The sequence below is a fragment of the Triplophysa rosa genome, linkage group LG22 (assembly GCF_024868665.1).
Source record: "Triplophysa rosa linkage group LG22, Trosa_1v2, whole genome shotgun sequence".
In the NCBI taxonomy this organism is placed as follows: Eukaryota; Metazoa; Chordata; class Actinopteri; order Cypriniformes; family Nemacheilidae; genus Triplophysa; species Triplophysa rosa.
In genome coordinates, this window is record NC_079911.1 from 9718977 (window position 1) to 9733811 (window position 14835).

A 14835-nucleotide genomic window follows, 5' to 3' on the forward strand; every position below is an offset into this window, starting at 1 on the left:
TCTTCTCCGGTGTATATATTGCCCCTTTGTTCACTTATGCTTTGTCGATTGACGACTTCAATCTGTTAGTGTTACCTGCCGTGTTCCTTGTTTAATTGTGGATTTGATTCACTTTGTGGATTGATTAAAAAACTTACCTGCACGTGGATCCGCTCTCCTGTTACGTAACCCTTACATAATTTTCAACATTTTTGAATGTGTCCCATTTTTGCTGGTAAGGAATACAAAAGTCCAGACATCGAATGAATAAATGCAGAAGATACAGAGATAACTGGTAACATTTCACCATAAGACAATAACAAATAAGGTTGTATTTGTTAACATCAGTAAACTAAAAATGAACAATAGGCCTACTTCTATAGCATTTACAAATGTTCATGTTAATTTCAGCATTTACTAATTCATTTATAATAGTTGTAACTATTAAAAGTAGTTAATGCATTGTATTGGCATTAACTAACATTTACAAACAGGCCTATTATTAAATTACAAAAAACTATGGTCATTGGTAGTTTGTGTTAGTAAACACATTTACTTAAGACAACAGTATTGTTTTTGTTGCCTTATCAAACATTACCCCTCAATAAAAAGTAACTTTCTCTTCCCAACTTAGAGTGAGGATTTATTAGTCTTATTTTATGTAATAAACTTTTAAAAAATCTAAAGAACAACTGAATCTCTGCATCTGAAAAAACTTTATGCGTTTTCCACTATATTTCACTTGAAAAATGCTTTACTTAAACCAAGACATTCTGTACATCACAGGTCACAAAACTGGTCCAACATTTACTGTAAAATTGCATGGGTAAACCAGACAGAACATGCCAGAACAAATACACAACACTTTTAACCAGATAGGAACCTTTAATTTGTACAGTTCTGTTATAATTTGACTACAGAAATAAAAGCAGACAACCATTACAGTGGTCAGCTCTAAAAAAAAGTTTGACTTGAAAATAAATGATTGTTCAGTAATGTTTTACAATATGTAAAGAATTAGATTTATAATTTGCAAACAGAATCTCAGTTCCACATTGATGTGTTCTATTATAAACAATATCAAGTGTTATTTATACTCTTTTACATTCTATATCAGTCAGCAAAACCTTTATTTTATACTCAATATTTCAAAATGTTTAAGGAACAGTTCACCCATAAATGAGACGTTTGTTATCATTTGCTCTTATTAATCATTATGTTATATTATTCAAAGCCTTTAACATATTTTTAATGGAGCAGAAAAGATACTTAACAGAACAATGAGCAATCTTTAGCAAAGCACCTAAGCAAGTCATTCTCAGGATTATATTTCAGCAAAGGAATAGATTTTTTGTGGCCTCTGACGTTTTTGCCATATAGGCAAGTTGCCACAACCGTCATTATTATGTGTGGCCACTTTTCTAATCAGCACAATAAAGAAATATTCACAAACAGAACTATGAATCCTTACTGAAATGTGATAAGGTATTCTGGGTAAGCCTGTACATCATTGAAAATGACAAACATGCTTGGGCTGTTTGTGTTATCGGTCACACTGTTATAGAGATCAGCACTGTTGGAGCTCTTTGCAGGTGGAACAAGAATACCTGGTTTTCCTTGAGTGAAGTCGCCAACAAGCACCCTGGCCAGATACATGCGTTTGTGTCCATTGGCATCAGGTTTTGAGTAGCCTTTGGCTGAATAGCGTGCATCCACAGCAAAATATGTACCATTCCCATACATGGCTCCTTAAAACAGAACAGAATAGAGTTAATTAGAGAAAAACAATTGCTAACAAAAATTACACTTGATTTTTGGCTGGTACCATGCATTCCAGCATAGCTGCGATTGAAGCCGTGATGGTTGATCTGATCAGTCTTATCAGGGCCAGTGCCATGGAAGAGAAGCTTCTCGTTGTTTTTATGTTTGTTCTTGGCTTCCAGTTCTTCCTTTTTGATCATGTAGTTTTTCCAAAGTGTGCTGTTCTGCACTCTTTCAATCTGTTCAGAAAAGAAACTGGTCACGTCATTTAGATTTTAACGATTCATTTAAAAAAAAATGGATGACTTTGACTGAATAAGGAAAGAACAGCCAATTAAAGCTCAGAATAGATGGGAACTCCTTTAATATTGGTTAAAAAGCATCCTAGGGTAAGACATTCCAGGCAAAAGGTGAATATAACAAGCTTAGATTTATTTTCAATTTTGCAGTCACCACATAATTGCCAAAGTTACCATAACCATAGTTAACCATGGTTTTGAGTTTACTTCCATTCTAATGTAGAAAAATGAATAATTAAGTGATAAAGTTTTCTAAAACCTTTGACCATTGTATTTGTAACGACAATTGTGATGTACTAACCAGACGCAAGAGCGATGTTATTTTGTTTGTTGCTTAGTTTATATATATTTTCTGGCATTTCATTTTGTGGATAATTTCACCCACACCAAAAATTCTTTACAATATAATACTGCTTCATCATGCATCAAACATACAGAGGGAGTGTGCAGATATTGAGAAACACCAGGTATTATTTGGCAAATCCCTAGAGTTCCACAAGGAATGATAATTAATTAAAAGAATGTCATCTGAAGAAAATACATTTCACAGTAACTTCATTTGAGGTGTATACATCTACATTTTTTGCAGCTGTAATATTATTACACCACACCTGTCTAGTCTTACCTGAATGATCTTAAAGGTGAGTCCAGTTCTGTTGAACTCTTTCTCCACATCTCCATACTCATTTGAGCCTTCTGTGAGCTTTACCAGATCAACTGCATGTCCCGTCATGTCCTTCCAGTGTGAAGGCAAAGAATACTGAGCATCTAAAAAATTGATACAAGAAATTTCAACTTGTAATAAATTTGAGACATCTTTGTACATGAGGACTACATAATCAATGTCTAAAAGATGTAGAGACTTTGGCATAAGCCAAATGGTCGGAATCATTAAAAGAAGAGCCATAAACCCCCTCCACTTTCTTTTGTCTTGGTTTCTTGATATCAACATAAAAAGACCTGACTCCAAAGGGGGGCCTGGATTTAGGTTGGTGCTCTCACCGAAAGGCATGGTTTATATTCGTACATCCGAATGAATCATGACTTGATGCAATTCAAACCTGCCATATTTGATATCTTAATGTTTGTCAATTCCTCCTTGTTTATATATATTGTGTGACCATAGAACACTTTCTTTTCGTTGTGTTATAATTTGGACTGGTATTTTGTAAAGTTGCTAGGAGGTCATAAAGATGCAAATTAGCTGTTGAGTGGACAAAGAACCTCTTCCCTGCTCATCTCTGATTGGTCGATTCAAACTCAGGTGGGCATGCCCTCTCATGAAGTTAAATATCGAGCTTGCTCTGAAAATGCAGCTTGGCCCTTTTCTCTATACCTGCCCTCATCAGAAACTGGTTCGTGGCGTCTCTTCGGAGACTGCCCTCTTCCCCCACTGGGGAGGAAGAAGGAACAATGGACTTCTGCTGCCTCGCACACCTTGATGAGCCACGCGGCTGGTCACGAGGCCCGGAACTTTCCAGCAGGATTGCATTCTTAAACCTTTTGAACAATTCCATCTCTACACGCGCATACGGATATTGGTCCAGCACAGAGCTCGCAAGTATCCGTTTCTATACATAGAATAGCTGCGTTAAGTTTGTAACTCTTTGTTAAAGATGATTTTTATTGGTGTTCAGAAATCGCTGCCATGCTCTCACTCTCTCTTCTCACTCTTTCTCTCTCCACGCTCCCTAGCGCATTTGTGTTTCATGCTTCATTGTTTTGTTTGTGTTTATGCGATCGTCATTATGTTTACCATGTAGAGTAGAGTTTAATAAACAACCATATATAAAGTAAAAGTGTATAATATCATTGATGCATTCGCTGGAAGAATACATACAAATATTGTTATACTTTATATTACTAATCAGAGACTGTAAAATATGTATATTTAATAATGATTATTATACGTATTTTCCTTTGAGCTAAACTAATTCCTTGACTGAAATTGATGTTTTAAATAACTCATTTCATGAATGTGATCTTGATAGATCTGGTGGAGAATCATATTTGGTGAGCTAAGCTCATCATTATTTTAACATGTAGCTAAAACCGCTACAAAGACAAACATGAGTTTAAGATAAACTCACCTGTTAAATCTACTCTTTGCAGTTCAATCCACATACTGCCTCTTGAGGCCTGTAAATTAACAAAATCAACTTTGTACACATCATTATCAATCTTGATTTTGATTGAGGTTTGTTTGTTCTGAAAGGCCTTTTCCAGGTCATAATTGGTCATCATATCAAAGTTTTTTAGGTTCTGTCTACGGTCCAGATATTTCCATTCAACCACGCTGCTGATTATAAATGCCTCACGTCTTTTGCTTTCATGCCTTTCCACCCTACGGATCATGTCCCGAATACGACTTTCAGCAATGTGCACATCTCTCGTCAGTCCCTCTAATGTGATGATAGGGTCTTGATCTTTCATCTCAAGTTTAATGCTCACCGAGAGCTCTCTCTGCATGGCGCTCAGCATTTCTGCATCCTCCTTTGTGAAATGACCAATGGCTGTGTCATGGATTGGAATATTCACATACTCCTTTATTATCATGCTGTTGATCATGTCTCTGGCCGTATTTAAGTTCTGTAGAGTATCTCCACACATTTGGAACACAGCTGGTTCAATTTCCTCAACCACCATCACAAACTCTTCATTTTTGGGAGATTCTGAAGTGTCCCAAAACATTAATTCTTTTGTCCAGCCTGTGTGATAGAAAGAAGCAGATAAGGATCAATTATATTAAACCTAACACAACAAAACTGAATCAAATAGCCTTTTTTGTTCATTTACTGACCTTTAATCTTCTCCATAAGGCCTTTCTCCTCCTCCACTTTTTCACCCGATCTTCTGAGCATGCTTTGGTGGAAATCTGACACCATGTTCGCCTGGAATATGAGGAACTTCACTAGCTTTACATTTGCTGGTTTCTTTTTCTTCACAAAGTCAACAACAGCATCTACCATTGCATCTGCAACATCAGCTGGGTTTGCTCCACCCTGACCTGAAGGGTTAAAGACATGCCTCAATGATGTGTTTTTAAGTGTTATTAAGTAATTTTTGTTCATATTTTGGGCCTAAACTAAAATATATAGTAACAAATATTTAATAAAAAAAATGCACAAATTTGTGAAAAAAATAAATGCAATAACTGAGTAGTAGTTTATTTAAATATGCAGTTAACCAGTTTTCTATAGATGTAACCATAAATATGTATAAATGTTACCTGTGCCAAGAGCAGGGAAGGCAACAGAGGCCAGTTGGTTTGCCTCGCATATCTTCAGAACAGACAAAACAACATCTTTAATTTCAGATGGTTGATTACGGCCCACAATATGGATGATGTTTCCACATGGGAGCTGCCCGGCTGAGGTCACAATCTCTGTTAGCTGGAAATTTGGTGCACTTACTGTGTAAAAAATACACAGTTTACCAAAAAAGTGATAAGGTTTATTATACCTCTGGTTTAATCGAATGTTTAGCAGCTGAGATAAAATAATACATTTGACGGAATACAAACCGATCAGTAAACATTCCTGTTGCACTTCTGATCCTGCAGCTTCTAAAATGGCCTTTGAAACTCCTGAATTACAATGAGATAGTTACACTTTTACTAACAACCTAATTACATTGCCTTAATTATTTGCAATCTTTAAAATTATTAACAAAATTTGCATTAAATTGAATCAACCTGCTTTCAGAGAAAATTTCTGATTTGTGGAGTTGACAATGGCATCAGTTTTTTCTTTAGTTATGTCTCCTGATGAAACCTCCAGGGTCACTTGACCCACTTGCATAGTGATCACCCCGAGAGAGGGAGTGGAGACTTTGCCCAGGAGCCCTAATGTAAAACATCACAAACAAAGATATTTGGAAAATGTATCAACTTAAATTCTGTCACTAACTTGATTACACCATGTGATAAACTTTTTTTAAATTCTTGTGACATTGTATAAAATTAAATATACAATGATTTCATAATATGATTCAGATCATATGATATTGTATAATATGAAAGACAATATACAGTATATCATAAAAAGCAATATAATAAAAAACTTGGTTGGTCATGCTTGTTAGAATTTCTCAGTCTTTTGTCGTCTTTACACAGCAAAGGTGGCAGATACCGAATCTGAAGCGGATTAAAACCAAGAAAATGAGTATTTACACAGAGCGTTAATGCAGCTCTAAAGCGGCATAAATGCATTTACACAGGAATTAAAATAATGCGAAATAATGCTGAACATAACCACAAAAGCACAGTTCTAACAATATGCTGATGAAATAATATCTTAAATTAAACAATATAAACTCAAAATATATATATACTGACACTAATAATAACAATGCATACTTTAGGATAAAAGCAATAATAGGCTATAAATGCAACATTTTAAATGATTTTCCTAGCTAACAAACACTCTCGGGCACCTCACCGCATATTGAAAGACGCCAAAAGTTGTTTTAAAGAGCCAAATCACTGTCGACCAGGTAAATGAACAGTTCCGATGTTACAGCAAATGTTACCAGATCGTTTTCGTGTATGAAATACTGTCCTCAATGAGATGCGTCTGGAAATATAACGACAAAATCCTGCATTTCAATCCTATAGCCCGACAAGACCCAAATAATTTACGCTCCTAGGGCCGGGCATCTGTGCACAAGCGCTACTCTCCTCACTTTACGATCTGGACCTTAGCACACTTACATTATTATGATGCGACTGTTTTGAGGTAAACGGTAAGAAAAGCACAAACTCTCTCATCACAACACAATGTTAAGTTTGTGATTTATTATGTGTTCGACTTCATGCTTGTGTTGCGGAGACCCATCTGCTTAAGTAACACGAGAGCTTTTCAAATAACTCTGCTACACTGCATAATGTCCGACAAACCTAATATTTGAAGCCGTTTGAGACGCACAGTAAAACATGTCTGCATGTGATCGTGTCACACGTACCGGAAGTTTTTTCCACGAAGGAGAGGAGCTTAAGGAGGAATTCAAACAATGTCATGAGTTCAAATAAAAAAATCTGCATGCCGGGCCTGAGTCACAAACGATCATACTCCAAACATTTTTCTAAATTAACTTTAAAAAGAAACGAAACGAAATAAATGTAATTTGCCATTAAAAACTAATCTAAACTATTTTAATGGCTGAAAACGGTCTCAAAATTTACATCCTGCATTCAAACTGTGCCACAGCCTGCCTGAGTAAACAAAAATACTCCAAACATTTTTCCTCATTAAATCATTTTATGAAAAAATGAAACGAAAAATTTGTTTGAATTATTTAAAAAACCTGTGTTGTTATTATTAGCCTAAAACAAATGTGGCTGTGTGTTTTGGGCTTTATCTTCACTCTCTCACTTTCTGCTGACATGACAATGACGTAGTTTAGAGCGGCTTTAATGCGCCTTCATTTACACTAAACCTGAGCCGCATCAGAGTCGCTTTGATACTAGGGTCTGAGGAGGGTCAGAGGCGGCATATTTTAGATCGGCTTTCGTGCGGCATTGCGTCTTTACACAGAAATTTAATCCGCCACAGAGACGCCTTAACTCGCCTGTGTAAAGACGCCTTCTTTTGAGTACAAAACACAATATAGCCAGTATCCAAACTACCTCAAACAGACTTCGCACATGTTTACATTGCACTGAACACGACTGCAACAACCACTAGGGGCAGCAATGTGTAATTTGGGATTTTCTGTTAGGTTCCTGCTCCTCCCAGTTCTCCCTATTCACCACTAAATTGTCTGCTATAGTTTTCTTGAGTGGAAGTCTTAAATTGATCTTAAAGATATATCATCCAATTAAAACAATAAACATAAATCTATCATTACTCAAAACTCCACTGTACTTAGCGATTTCATTTTTTTATTACACGTACTGCAGACATTATAGGAATATAATGTTTACAGGAATATAATCATTAAATAGGAATATAATTTTTACAGGAATATAATCTTCTAACAAAATATATTTACTGACAACACTGAATTCTGAAACACTGAAAAGATAGGAAATGTTACCAGATGTCTGTGTTGGCTTTCCAAAAGGTTTTGTTTTAGGTATAAATTGTTGATGGGATCTTTTTGTGACTGGACTGGACCCATCTCTGAAGAATCTGGTGAAGCACTAGTGAATAAAGCAGATAAATAAATAAACAGCATTATCATGGGCAACTATGGTTGATATGACACATTTGGTTATGTTTTTTCCTAGTAAAACCTAGACTATTTAAGAACTGTTGTATAAATATATTTAAGAGACTTATTTCAAATTTTTAGTTAGAGGGTCTCGAGACGGGCTTTACATAACAGAAATTGCCATGTCAACTTGCTACTGTAAACAAGCGCATGTTTACATGAAAAACAATGGAAAAGTACCTCGGTGAGTTGCCTTTTACAGTGCCTCTCTTTCATTCACAAGCACGTTCTGCCTCATTATTTCTCACTAATAACTTCACTGAAGCAGCACTGCACAAATTTAAAGGGCTAGTTCATCCAAAGATGAAAAATCTGTCATAATTTACTCACCCTCAGGTTGTTTCAAACCTGTATTAACTTATTTGTTCCAATGAACACAGAGAAAGATATTTGGAAGAATGTTAGCCATTTTCAGTTCTGGGACATCATCCACTACCATAGTAGGAAAAAGAATATTGTAATTTTTTGTTCTGTTGAACACATAATGAGATATATTTGAAGAATTTAGGAATTTTGACTACCATTTAATTCCTCCTACTATGGTAGTCAATGATGTCCCGGAACTGAAAATGACTAACATTCTTCCAAATATCTTTCTTTGAGTTCATCGGAACAAAGTAATTTATACAGGTATGAAATTACATGAGCGTGAGTAAATGATGACAGAATTTCATTTTTGGATGAACTATCCCTTTAAAAGACGTGACGGTTTGGAATTAATAGCGGAGGTTTGTTTAACTGTTATGGCAATCACAGCATGCTGATATAGAGCCCTGTCACACTCCTACTCGAATGATATTGCAGTATTAAAATGACCCACAGCATATAGACAGACAGACATTTGCAACATAACTTTGCATGAGAGGTTTGTGAATGAGTGTGAATTTTAAACAGTTTTCCTCCATGGAAACACTCACATCTAAAGTCTCTTTGTCAGAGGGGTGCACAATCACAGTTATTTCTTTGAGGTTTTGAGGGGTGAATTCCTGGACTTCACTCAGCATGACATTTGCCACCAGATCCTTCGGAAAGCCAAGGTTCCCAGTACCAATAGCTGGAAAAGAGACTGATGCCATCCGCATAGCTTCTGCTTTTTTCAGGCAATCTCTAATGATCTGAACGAGTACCTTTTAATTCAAAATAATTTTATATTACAACTTTAAATTAAATATTAAATTAAATAAAAACCAATCAGGCTTCACATCAGGCAACATTTTAAAATTAGACTGCAAAGTAATTTACACACTGTTTGCTAAATGAAAATTGTACAAAGCAAACTTTCAGTCTCACTTTATCTTCAGAGTTGTGTCCACCGTTCCAAAATGGGCAAACTATATGGAAGACTTTTTTACAGTTCAACTTATAACCATCTGTGATGACCATCTCTCCATATTTCAGTCGCTTTGCACGAGCAGTTGTGTTGATCTCTGCCTGGAGCAGACGACCAGCCGTCTCGAGGAGCGCCTTGGAAATGGCACCTCTACTGAGGTCCAAGTCTTCTGATATAGTGTTTACAATGACATCAGCCTGCAGAAAACAGAAAAATACTTTTAAGGTTCATCAAAGCTGACTATCAAAAATGCTCCATACAAATCGATTCAAAGCTGACTTATGTGCTGGTAAAGGAGTAAACCAGAATTTACTTACCTTTGCATCCTGAATGTTCCCCTTGCTCAGAAAGATTTGTTGTCTCTCTTTTGTAGTTTTAGTGTCAAGAACAGTTAACCCATCATGCCACTCTGATCTTCCACCAGAAAAGTTGGTTTCTTCTCTTCCTTGTGCTTGTCTTTCAACGTTTCTATGACCAGAACTGTGATCTCCAAATTCTTGGTTTCTATTTCCCTGATTTCCATGACCATGGTAACCCTGACCTCTGTGTCCATAGCTTCCATGCTCAAGAGGTTTCTTAAGATGGGGGACATTCATTTTGGGGCTAAACGCAGCAAACTCCTTTCTGACGGCTTTAGCCATGGCATTCACAGTATTGCCGTTATTGTCAACCAAGTGAATCTCATTAAGTGTACTCCTCGAGTCACTAGGGTTCTGATCCAAGATAAACTCCCGCACCTCGCTGGCAATTGTTTCTGTGCATAGTTCGAGCGGACAGCCGAAGACTCCTGAGCTGATAACTGGAATTGCAATGGATGAACAGTGTTTGCCTGAAGCCTCCTTTAAACTTACCCTCACAGCACTTCGTAGGCGTTTCACCACAGTAGGTTTGTCTGAACTGTTGTATCGGGGTCCAACGGCATGTACTACATATTTACACGGAAGGCGACCGGCCTCAGTAATGATAGCATCTCCAGGGCTAAGAGGTCCAGTCACTTTAATGTGCTGGTCACAACGGTACTGCAGATCTTGTCCAGCAGCTTCGAGAAGTGCTAAAGCTACTCCACCAATGTGCTTCAGATCTTCATTAGCTGCGTTGACCACAGCATCAACTTTCATCTTGCAAATGTCTGCCTCTCTGACTCTGACGGTAACTCCACCTGGCATCTTAACCTCACAACACTGCCCAAATTCTTCAAAACTACCTCTATCTTTGCCTTTATCATCCTCCTCTTCTTCTTCCAGCATGTGATCTTCCTGGAGAACAATCACAAATCCTTTTTCCTTTAGTAATAATGACAACATATATCTACCTTCCTCCTTGAAGTATTTCTTTGCTCCTGCCTTTTTAATGATCAGCGTGTCCGTGTACAGAGCACCTGCCATCTTTTTGAAGAAGCTCATAGCTGGCTGGACAAACCTGCGCTCTCCAGACAGTTTGATCCTGGGTCTTATGGAATCGAAACACACTGTTACCTCATCAGACTTCATAAAATGCTGCCAGTCAAGTGATTTTCTGTCTTTTATAAATTCGACCACTGCATGTGACTTAACAATAACTGAATCTTCAACTCTAGTGTGTTTCTTAATGAATTCGCCTAAGTTGAGGCTGACCTCAGCTACTGGTTCTCTGAATCCAGACACTATTACTTTGTCTCTTTGCGGTGAAAGATTTATCAACACTATCCTCTTGTTGGATGTATTGTATGAACTTTGCAATTGTTTATGGAGATCTTGCCACTCTGGCAATGCAAGTACAGCCCGATCTTCTACAATGATGTCTTTAAACTGAAGAGCCGTATTCAACTTCTTCTCTGCCTCAGAAAGTGCTTGTTCTGTGCTTCCGATCAAAACAAGATCCCCATTTTCTACAGTGTAGACAGCACTTATTCCTTGAGCTATGAACAGGTCTTTAGACATCTCATCACAATTCACAGATTTCAAGAACTCTAATAATGAATGATCAACCTTTAAACGCTTCTCTTTCATTCTTAATTTCTTCTCAAGGACCCAATTCTTGAAGGTGAGAATTTCTGTTTGAAGGCCTGACAAATGTAATTTATTCATTTTCTTGTCGTAGTCCAGATGCAGTTGTGGAGAAGCAGTTAGGGCATTTTGCAGACCATCTTGTTGAAGCAGAGAGTACATGGCAGGTGTCACCTCCATAACCTCTGTGAAGCTGCTCCTCTCTCTCTCCATTTGAGTCGATGCTCGATCTAACATTTTCCCCACAACAGATTTCAGCCCATTTAGCTCATGGGTCGCACCAGCCATTGTGAGGGCCTCTTTAGACACATCCATTTCTATAAAAACTTGATCTTTCACCAGTCCCTTGATATCACTCTCCGCTTTGGTCCACACGGGGTACAACACTGGCAACTCAAAGGCTGTATAGTTGGATATAATGGTCTTAAAGGCGTCTGAGGCATTCTTTGCCCAGCAATCAATGTGTCTTCTGGTTACACCTTTCTGTTTCAGCAGTGCTGGATCAGGACTGAGCAGAACGTCAGGTTTGTCCATGTCTATTTGGCAGAATTGTTTGCTCATCGTATCACTGATAGAAGAAATTAGCCTTTTCTTGTGAAGGAACTTCCTGATGGCAGGATGTACACTGACTGTAATGGCTTCAGGCAGCTTCAATGTTGGTCTGTTGCTGCCATACAAAGCTGTATCCAGGGATTTATAATAGGGGTAGATCTTGACTGGAACATTGCTGATCTTATGCTCAATCTTCAAAACCTTATCCCTGTCTGACAAAAAATGAAAATGCAAGGGATATTATGTGAATGCTCTTAAGGTAAAAACTGGAACAAAACAGCAGCGTGAAAGAAAGAAGAATGGTCTTTAAGTAGGTTCACTAAAGGTCACTGGCTGCACAAAAGGATGCCCCTTTTGAGATTTTATTTACCTTCTTCATTTGTAAAGGTTATGATGGCTGCTTGCTCCAATGGAACTATGATGGTTTCTTCTACTGGACCGCCCCATTTTTCAAAATACAGCTCAAGCAGCATCTTATTATTGGCCTCAGCTGAAAGATTCTCCACCCGCACACATGTGCTTTTCTCCAGGGCACGGGCCTTCAGACCATAGTCCTTGAACTTTTTGTGTCTCTTGCTCTCTTCAAGAAACTTTCCTACGGCTGTCGGAAATGTTATTTTACACAGTGCAGCTGACACATTTAATGAAGATAGAAACGTTATACATTAAAAATAAAAGCAAATCTAATAGGTCATTTCGTTATAAATTCTCTGCATAATATAAACAGACTTTCCTCCCAATCCAAATAGACCATATTTTGAAACTATGCTGCTTGATTTAAAAATGTTGACTTAACATGATAATTTAATGTAGTTAATTCTTTTACTTTAAGTACTTTCAAGTAATTCTGTATATTTAATAATTTAAAAGAATAAAACTTACCACTGGGGCTATTAAAGGTCACAACTGCTGTTTTTAATTCAGGTATTAGTTCCATGCTAAAGTCCTTTTCAGGAACACTACTGACATTCTCCACCAAAAGAGCCAGAACATTTTTGTCAGCTTCATCTGAAATATTCTCCAGAACTACAGCAAATGATTCTTGAACGTTCTTCACATCTGCTTCACTTCCAATAGGAGGAGCATTTTGATCTTCAGGCAAAATAAAAGTGACATCAAATTTATGAAAAGCTTGGAACGCATGGATAAGTCATGGCAAAGTTAAAACTCAACCAATAAAAGCATTAAACATGACTTATAGTAGTGAACATGACATTGGAATAAATAAATAATATATAAACCCAACCCTAACCAATTTCATCACGTGTAAATAATTGCCTGAAGCCAAAATCCACATGACTTACTGGGTTCCTGATATCCAGATGCCTGCTCCGTCTAAAAAAGAAATAAAAAAGCAGGTAAAGTCTTTTTCACGTGAACACAGATCCCTACCAAACTTAGTGAGTCAAACCAAAAACACTCAAATAATACGGAAGTGATCATTTTAGCAGTTACGTGGTGACGCATTACGTGAAAATGACACGCTTCACAATACAATATGCTCGTGAATGGCACTGCATTTTGAGAAATTCCCACAACCTTCTTACCAGCTTTACGCTGTTGTCTGTCTCTTTCAATGCATCGCCGGGTTTGCTCACTTTTAGCTCGACTCTGTCTTTGTCAATGATAATCACGTGATCCGCTTTGGAGAGAACATTATCTCGGACTGGAACACAACATTCAGATTTGGTAAGATCCATCAGTTTTAAAACAATTAACATGACACATTAATTTGTATTAAGATACACCAAGACACTTTTTAAACAAGTGACACAAACCTTGTAGGCTATTTTATTGACAGTCGATGCAACGGTGACGTCTCATATAACTATGTAAATGTGAGTTTTAAAATACGTCAGTGTTTCAGCTGCGTAAAACCTAATTATTAGATAACTAAAGCAGCACCAGCATATTACTGTTTTGTGTTTAGCACTTACTGTCCGATGATTTGAACAGAACTGTAGCAGCGCTGCTCTTTTCATTGACTTGTACGACGCAGTCTCCTCCCTGAGACTTCTTCTTGCTTTGAAAGTAAATCTGGAGTTTATTCTTCAAACTTTTTGCCTGTTCGGGGCTCCATTCTCCATCCACAACGATCGGATAAGGATATTCCTCCATCCTGACACTTATGAACAACGAGGAAATGACTGTCGAGTCACTGTATATTGTAAAACACTCCCTCCAGTTGATTTTCACTTTCGTTTCAGCTTTAATTTACCATGAAACCGGGACCGTTTCCGGTTCTCACTAGAATGAAGGATAGCGCTGTAAATTATTTTAAAATATTTTATTATTTATACATAATTTGTGGCAAGACAATTTAATAAGAAAGAATGCGAATTGTTATAAACATGTGCAGCTTTTGTATAATATATAGCCAAAGTATAAAAATAAAACTTACTGAACATCAATTGTATTTTTAATTGCGAATTAACCATAGTGCACGTGGACTTTACATTTCTTCTAGCGCGTGTGGTTGCAAGTTCTGAAAAGTTTGTGAGTTTCGGTGCTAAAGTTAATAACAATATCTTACAAAACCAACAGGTGGCGGTATAACTTAGCCTGTAGCCCACTGTCATATTTAAGTAAAGCTTAAAATTATTTTTGGAAAAAAGTATGGATTCGTATATATGACAGAAACAAAAACTAACAATCTCGCACAAAAAAAATATTAACAAATATTTGACAAAGTTCTTGCTAAATTAAAATGTCTAAT

General features: G+C 37.1%; 1 protein-coding gene across 1 annotated transcript; it reads right to left on the reverse strand.

Moving 5' to 3' along the window:
- Positions 1 to 718: 718 nt before the first annotated feature.
- Positions 719 to 14344, reverse strand: LOC130546103 (protein mono-ADP-ribosyltransferase PARP14-like). The gene is made up of 17 exons (XM_057321189.1): positions 14057 to 14344; positions 13667 to 13785; positions 13424 to 13454; positions 13002 to 13211; positions 12490 to 12720; positions 9900 to 12331; positions 9543 to 9779; positions 9170 to 9379; positions 8076 to 8181; positions 5734 to 5883; positions 5563 to 5625; positions 5269 to 5451; positions 4840 to 5046; positions 4130 to 4747; positions 2665 to 2807; positions 1805 to 1979; positions 719 to 1727 (listed from the first exon to the last, which is right to left on the reverse strand). Exons 1-17 carry the CDS (start codon positions 14235 to 14237, stop codon positions 1447 to 1449), a joined length of 5577 nt encoding a protein of 1858 aa, XP_057177172.1. The 5' UTR covers positions 14238 to 14344; the 3' UTR covers positions 719 to 1446.
- Positions 14345 to 14835: the final 491 nt, after the last annotated feature.

What these genes read in the sequence shown, in the direction of transcription:
- LOC130546103 (XM_057321189.1), bottom strand. Translation starts at nt 14,237, where the DNA reads ATGGAGGAATATCCTTATCCGATCGTTGTGGATGGAGAATGGAGCCCC. An exon ending in ACAGGAATGTTTACTGATCG is followed by an intron (nt 5,452 to 5,562) that starts GTTTGTATTCCG and finishes TTTTTTACACAG; the next exon opens with TAAGTGCACCAAATTTCCAG. An exon ending in CCTTATGGAGAAGATTAAAG is followed by an intron (nt 4,748 to 4,839) that starts GTCAGTAAATGA and finishes TCTATCACACAG; the next exon opens with GCTGGACAAAAGAATTAATG.